General features: G+C 40.6%; 1 protein-coding gene across 1 annotated transcript; it reads left to right on the top strand.

Moving 5' to 3' along the window:
• The first annotated feature begins 362 nt into the window (after window positions 1-362).
• On the top strand, window positions 363-1,373 carry LOC138085610 (olfactory receptor 7C2-like). The gene has a single exon (XM_068980081.1). The coding sequence runs from the start codon at window positions 420-422 to the stop codon at window positions 1,371-1,373; it is 954 nt and encodes a 317-aa protein (XP_068836182.1). The 5' UTR covers window positions 363-419.
• Window positions 1,374-8,078: the final 6,705 nt, after the last annotated feature.

Below are 8,078 nucleotides of genomic sequence, written 5' to 3'. Positions count from 1 at the left end.
CTTTAATATCCTATGCCTTTTTCTAAGTTCATACATTAATCTTTCTATGATTTACACTTAGGACTTTCTAGATTAAATACACTAATTTTTATCAGTCAAATAGATTATTTTTATATCCTAATTCTCTCCATAGCATATTCTCATTTATAATTTTTCAACTTATGGTACAATTATTGATCTTTTCTCCCCTTATTTCTACCAGATACTTTTTATTCAAGAGAGCTACTGAACCTAGGAACAGATTTTCCAAGTAGCAATGGCAACCACAATTTGTTACCAAATAGATCAAATTTTTAGCCCCAAATGAATGACATCTCCCTGGGTTTGGATTAAGGATATTTCTGTCATTCGCAGTAATTATTTTCTGGAGTGAATTCTGTGTTTCTTTTCAGCTGATTCTGAACAAACCCAGCAGCCACATGGAAATAAACCAAACAAGAAGCTTTCTCCTCCTGGGATTCACAGAGGACCCAGACCTGCAGCCTCTCTTCTTTGGGCTGTTTCTGTCCTTGTACCTGGTCACATTTGCTGGGAACTTGGCCATCATCCTGGCCATCATCTCAGACCCCCACCTCCACACCCCCATGTACTTCTTTCTCTCCAACCTGTCATTTGCAGACATTGCTTTCACCTCCACCACCGTCCCAAAGATGCTATGGAACATTCAGACACAGAGCCAAGTTATTACTTATGAAGGCTGCATCATCCAGATATTTTTTTTCTTTGTATTTGGATGCCTGGACATTTTAATCCTGAGTGTGATGGCCTATGACCGCTTTGTGGCCATCTGTCACCCTCTGCACTATATGGTCATCATGAACCCCTGGGTCTGTGGGATGCTGACTCTGGGCTCCTGGTGCCTCAGTGTCACAGGCTCCCTGCTTGAGACTTTGACTGTTTTGAGGCTGTCCTTCTGCATGAACATGAAGATCCCACACTTTTTTTGTGATCTTCTTGAAGTCCTGAAGCTCACCTGTTCTGACACCCTCATCAATAACATAGTGGTGTATTTTGTGGCTATTGTTCTAGGTGTTTTCCCTCTCTTTTGGATCTTCTTTTCTTACTCTCAGATTTTCTCCTCCGTCCTGAGAATTTCATCAGCCAGGGGCAAGTATAAAGCTTTTTCCACTTGTGGGTCTCACCTCTCAGTGGTCTCCTTGTTCTATGGCACAGGCCTAGGGGTCTACCTCAGTTCTGCAGTCACTTCATCCTCTAGGACAATTCTGGTGGCCTCAGTAATGTACACTGTGGTCACCCCAATGCTGAACCCCTTCATCTACAGTCTGAGGAACAGGGACATGAAGGGGGCCCTAGGGAGACTCCTCAGCAGGGCACCATCTCTCAATGATGGGATTGTTGTAGGACTCTTATAAGTAGCAAGGATCAAATCATTGGTAGGCATTTTCACATTCTTGGATATATCTAAACATTAGTTTAATTTTTCTAGTTCTGTAGTCACTATATCTTACTGTGCCTTGACTTTAACTATATTTAAAGATGGTGTATTATTTTTCTGGGGCTGTTATGACAAAGCACCATAAATCAGTTGGCTTAAATAACAGAAATTTATTGCCTCACAGTTCTAGAGACTAAAATTCTGAAATCAAGGGGTAAGCAGGGTCCATTCATCCTGAAGCTGTGATCAAAAACCTGTTCCATACCTAGCTTTGTTTAGATGCTTTCTGTAGTTTTATAGTTTCATACAACTGTGGTCAAAAAAAAATGCTTGATGTAATTTCTGTTCTCTTAAATTGATTGAGGGTGTTTTCTGACCTTGTATGTGATCTATCCTGGAAATCATTTCATCTGCACTTGAAAAGAATGTGCACTCTGCTGGGTTTGAATGTAATTTCCTCTAGATAGCAATTTAGTTCAATTGGCCTATTGTATCATTTAGGCCCACTGATACTTTATTGATTTTCTATCTGGATGATCTTTCCATTGGTAGAACTATGGTGTTAAAATTCTCTGCTATTATTGTATTATTGCTAGTTTCTCCCTTCATGTCTGTTAGTATTTGCTTTAAATATATAGGTGCTCCTGTATTAGGAATATGTATGCTAACAACTGTAATATCCTCATCTTGTAACGATCCCGTCATCATTATAGAATGTCCTTCTTTGTCTTTTGTTATAGCCTTGTTTTAAACTCTATTTTGTCTTACATGAGTAGAGCTACTCCTGCATTCTTGTTGTGTGCATTTCCATTAACTATCACTTCCATCCCCTCACTTGCAGTTTGTGTCTTTAGCCCTGAAGTGAGTTTTTGCAGGCAGCTTACTGAAGGACTTTCTTTTCCAACCAGCCACCCTATGTTTATTTTTTTATTGGAAATTTAGTCCATTGGTAAGTAAATATTGATAGCTGTGTACTTATTGCTATTTTATTCCTTGTTTTTCAGTTGTCTTCATAGTTCTCTGTTCATTTCTTCTTTTTGTTTCTCCTGTTGTGACTTGATGAGTTTATTTAATGGTATACATGGTTTCCTCCCTTTTTTTTTTTAATTTTTGTTTATCTCCTATAGGTTTTCGGATTTGTGCTTACCATGAGTTCATATTTCTTCACTCATAATTATATCTACTTGAAAAAACTGATAGTCATTTAAGTTCAAACATATTTTAAATGTTTACATTTTTATGTTCCTATACCCTACATGTTGTGTTTTTATGTCATATTTTACATATTCATGCTTATCTCTTTAGTATCTATTACAGTCATCAGATCAGTTCAGTTCAGGCATGCAGTTGTGTCCAACTCTTTGTGATCCCATGAATCACAGCACACCATGCCTCCCTGTCCATCACCAACTCCCGGAGTACACCCAAACTCATGCTGATCGAGTTGGTGATGCCCTCCAGCCATCTCATCCTCTGTGTCCCCTTCTCCTCCTGCCCCCAATCTCTCCCAGCATCAGGGTCTTTTCCAATGAGTCAACTCTTCGCATGAGGTGGCCAAAGTATTGGAGTTTCAGCTTCAACATCAGTCCTTCCAATGAACACCCAGGACTGATCTCCTTTAGGGTGGACTGGTTGGATCTCCTTGCAGTCCAAGGGACTCTCAAGAGTCTTCTCCAACACCACAGTTCAAAAGCATCAATTCTTCGGTGCTCAGCTTTCTTCACAGTCCAAATCTCACATTCATACATGACCACTGGAAAAAACCATAGCCTTGACTACATGGACCTTTTTTGACAAAGTAATATCTCTGCTTTTCAATATGCTATCTATGTTGGTCATAACTTTCCTTCCAAGGAGTAAGCGTCGTTTAATTTCATGGCTGCAGTCATCATCTTCTGTGATTTTGGAGCCCCCCAAAATAAAATCTGACACTGTTTCCCCATCTATTTCCCATGAAGTGATGGGACCAGATGCCATGATCTTAGTTTTCTGAATGTTGAACTTTAAGCCAATTTTTTCACTCTCCTCTTTCACTTTCATCAAGAGGCTTTTTAGTTACTCTTCACTTCCTGCCATAAGGGTGGTGTCATCTGCATATCTGAGGTTATTGATATTTCTCCCGGCAATCTTGATTCCAGCTTTTGCTTCTTCCAGCCCAGCGTTTCTCATCATGTACTCTAAGCAGAGTGACAATATACAGCCTTGACATAGCACTTTTCCTATTTGGAACCAGTCTGTTGTTCCATGTCCAGGTTTAAGTATTGCTTCCTGACCAGCATATAGGTTTCTCAAGAGGCAGGTCAGGTGGTCTGGTATTCCCATCTCTTTAAGAATTTTCCACAGTTTATTGTGATCCACACAGTCAAAGGCTTTGGCATAGTCAATAAAGCAGAAAGAGATGTTTTTCTGGAACTCTCTTGCTTTTTCCATGATCCAGCAGATGTTGGCAATTTGATCTCTGGTTCCTCTGCCTTTTCTGAAACCAGCTTGAACATCTGAAAGTTCACAGTTCACGTACTGCTGAAGCCTGGATTGGAGAATTTTGAGCATGACTTTACTAGCGTGTGAGATGAATGCAATTGTGTGGTAGTTTGAGCATTCTTTGGCATTGCATTTCTTTGGGATTGGAATGAAAACTGATCTTTTCCAGTCTTGTGACCACTGCTGAGTTTTCCAAATTTGCTGGCATATTGAGTGCAGCACTTTCACAGCATCATCTTTCAGGATTTGAAACAGCTCAACTGGAATCCCATCACCTCCACTAGCTTTGTTCGTAGTGATGCTTCCTAAGGCCCACTTGACTTCACATTCCAGGATGTCTGGCTCTAGGTGAGTGATCACACCATCATGATTATCTGGGTTGTGAAGCTCTTTTTTGTATAGTTCCTCTGTATATTCTTGCCACCTCTTCTTAATATCTTCTGCTTCTGTTATGTCTATACCATTTCTGTCCTTTATCAAGCCCATCTTTGCATGAAATGTTCCCTTGGTAACTCTAATTTTCTTGAAGAGATCTCTAGTCTTTCCCATTCTGTTGTTTTCTTCTATTTCTTTGCATTGATTGCTGAGGAAGGCTTCCTTATCTCTCCTTGCTATTCTTTGGAACTCTGCATTCAAATGGGAATATCTTTTCTTTTCTCCTTTTCTTTTCATTTCTCTTCTTTTCACAGCTATTTGTAAGGCCTCTTCAGACAGCTATTTTGCTTTTTTGCATTTCTATTCCATGGGGATGGTCTTGATCCCTGTTTCCTGTACAATGTCATCAGAGTTACTTTTATATATCTTTGTCTTTTAATCTATGTGTTAATTATTTAAGTAATCTTTAATCCTTACTATATATTTGCCTTTCCTAGTGGACTTTTCCTTTTCCTATAGGTATTCTTTTATACTTAGAGAAGACTACAACTTTTCTTTTAGGATAGGTTTCCTATTAATGAAATATTTCCATTTTTGCTTGTCTGAGAACTTCTTTGTCTCTGCTTCTATTCGAAATGATGATCTTCCAGGGTAGGAGATCCTAGGTTGCAGGATTTTCCCTTTCAGTACTTTGAATGTATCAGGTCACTCTTTTCTGGCCTGCAAAGTTTCTGCAGATATATCAGTTGATATGTGGATTCCCTTATATATCCAGAGATCTCATATGTTGCACTTTTAAAAATTCTTTTTGTTTGCTATTATGATTATATAATCTCCACTATTCTATCTTCCAAATCACTTATGCATTCTTCTGTATCATTGAGTATGCCCTTCATTTCTTCTGGAGTGCTTTTTATTTTAGATATTGAATTATCTATTTTTTATCAGGTCTTCTTTATACTTTTGTTGTGTTTAGTCACTCAGTCGTGTCCAGCTCTTTTTGACCCCATGGACTGCAGCATGCCGGGCTTCCCTGTCCTTCACTATCTTCTGGAGTTTGCTCAAGCTCATGTTCATTGAGTTGATGATGCCATCCAATCATTTCATCCTCTGATGCTCCTTTTTCTTCCTGCCCTAAATCTTTCCCAGCATTAGGATTTTTTCCAATAAATCAGCTCTTTGCATCAAGTGGCCAAAGTATTGGAGCTTCAGCTTTAGTATCTGCCCTTCCATTGACTATTTAGGGTTGATTTCCTTTAGGTTTGACCGGTTTTATCTCCTTCTTGTCCAAGGGACTCTCAAGATTCTTCTCCAGCACCACAGTTCAAAATCATCAGTTCTTTGGTGCTCAGCCTTTTTCACAGTCCCACTCCCACATCTGTACATGACTACTGGAAAAACCATATCTTTGACTACACAGAGCTTTATATCTTTGGGTCTATGCTAAGTCACTTCAGTTATGTCTGACTCTTTGAGACCCTACAGACTGTAGTTCACCAGGTTCCTCTTCCATGGCATTCTCCAGACAAGAATACTGTAGTGGGTTGCCATTTCCTCCTCTAGGGGATCTTCCCAGGGATTGAACCCACATCTCTTATGTCTTCTGCATTGGCTGGTGGGTTCTTTGCCACTAGTACCACCTAGGGACTTTTAGTTCCTTATTAAATTGATCTGTGTTTAGGTCAATTCTTTTCCCTAATTCATGTTTATTATCAATATATTTTTATTACAAATGTTTTGAATTCTTTGGTATATTATTTATTTCGGTTTCACTTACATTTCTTTTAATTTATACAGAGGCTTTCTCTTGCTCTTTCAAATAAGAACACTGCTATTTAGTAGCTGCAGTCACATGTGACTCTGTGCGACCCTATGGACTGTGGCCCACAAGGCTCCTCTTTCTATGGAATTCTCCAGGCAAGAGTACTGGAACGAGTTTCCATTCCCTTCTCCGGGGGACCTTTCCAACCCAAGGACCGAACTCAGATCTCCTGCATTGCAGGCAGATTCTTCACCACTGACCCACCAGGGAAGCGGAAAAGGCAATGGCACCCCATTCAAGTACTCTTGCCTGGAAAAATCCCATGGACGGAGGAGCCTAGTGGGCTGCAGTCCATGAGGTCACTAAGAGTCGGACACGACTGAGTGACTTTGTTGGGAGCCAGCACGGGAGATCCCACCCATGACAAGGTCATGAGAAGGAGACCTGACAAGCAAGGCTTCAGGACTCTAGGGACTCCCTTGGCCAATCCCATCCATGACAAGGTCATGTGGAAGAGACCTGAGGAGCAAGGCAGATCAGGACCTGAGGGACCACCTGGACCTGTTAGAACATCTACCCCAAAACCAGAATCTGTCTGTCTTATTATTTTATGCCTTTCACCAACTCTTTTGACATTAACAGGGGGCTATCCCCAACCACCTTTCTCTAGAAAAAATCAACTTAGGGCTCTAGTTGATAAATCTCCTAGGCATGAAAAGAGTATTTCAATTCAAATCCCCTGTTAGCATTCTAGCTTACTTGGCAGGTTTATCCAGACTCTTGCAAGATTGTTGAGCCAATGCTTGCTGCCAAATTCCCAAATCCCTTATCCATTGTGTTCCTGGGAGTGCATATAGTTAGCATGTAGAAAAACAAGTAGTAGCCTTAGCATTAGCAACATTATACTTTGAGTTAATAAGTTCTTTCTTTGCTGTAACCCACTGAATCTTTGCTCCATAAAAATGTAATTCTGTACTTTAAGGGTGAGACAAGCTAAGGAATTTAACAAAAAACATTTCAAGGGAAAGTAAGTGTTCTGGTTGACCAACCTTTATCAAAAAGGGGTCATAAAATGTCAACAGGCCTCTGGGCCAGAAGATAATGTACAAAAAATAAGACCCTTGTTTATGAAACAGTATGCAGGAAGAAACCTGGGATCAATAAGAATTAATACAGTTGGAATGTTGAGCTGACTCTGCATAACTCTGCATTTTTCACTTTGCTCAATGTACAACTCAGGGTATAAAAGTTCCCTCTGAAAATAAAGTGACAGGCCTTGCTCACTGAAGATTGTTCTCCCCGTGTCATTCTTCTTTCTCTCTCTCTCTTTCTCTTTCCTTTTCAGGTTGATCCCCTGGAATACAGAGACTCTCTGAGTTCACTTTCTTGCCTGGGCTTCTAAGACCCTCTCAAGAAGGTACTCTGTGCCTTTGCCACATCGAGAGGGAGCCTGAGGCCTTCGTGAACAGAGCAAGTCCTGTGTAGGAGCTTTATTGGCTTTCTGTGTAAACCAAGGTATATCAACCTCTTCCTCTCCTCTACTTTCTTAACTGCAACATTCTCTCTCTCTCTCTCTCTCTCTCTCTCTCTCACCAATGCCATCTCTCCTGAGGGTACCCCTGGATCCTGCTGGGGCTGGACCCCGGTACGACTTCACTTTCACTTTTCACTTTCATTCATTGGAGAAGGAAATGGCAACCCACTCCAGTGTTCTTGCCTGGAGAATTCCAGGGATGGGGAAGCCTGGTGGGCTGCTATCTATAGGGCCGCACAGAGTCGGATACAACTGAAGCAAGTTAGCAGCAGCAGCAGCAGCACCAGGGAAGCCCTCACGAGAATAGTTCCTACTTATTTTCATTTTACTTAATTTTTCTCTCTGTCTGTATTGAATTTCAGTGAAACAGTTACCTATTGTAATCTTAAAGGGCTTTTCTTACTTAGCAGTGTCTCTATGTAGATTGCTTATGTCCAATATCTTTGGAGGGATGGCTGGATTTGACATGGATGACAGTCATATCTTTCCATAGGGTGTGCTGGCTGCTATACCTTGGTGATGGGAGAGCT

This window comes from Capricornis sumatraensis, chromosome 9 (assembly GCF_032405125.1).
Source record: "Capricornis sumatraensis isolate serow.1 chromosome 9, serow.2, whole genome shotgun sequence".
In the NCBI taxonomy this organism is placed as follows: domain Eukaryota; kingdom Metazoa; phylum Chordata; class Mammalia; order Artiodactyla; family Bovidae; genus Capricornis; species Capricornis sumatraensis.
The sequence above is the reverse complement of the archived record's forward strand: the minus strand, read 5'-3'. Positions and strand labels throughout refer to the sequence as shown.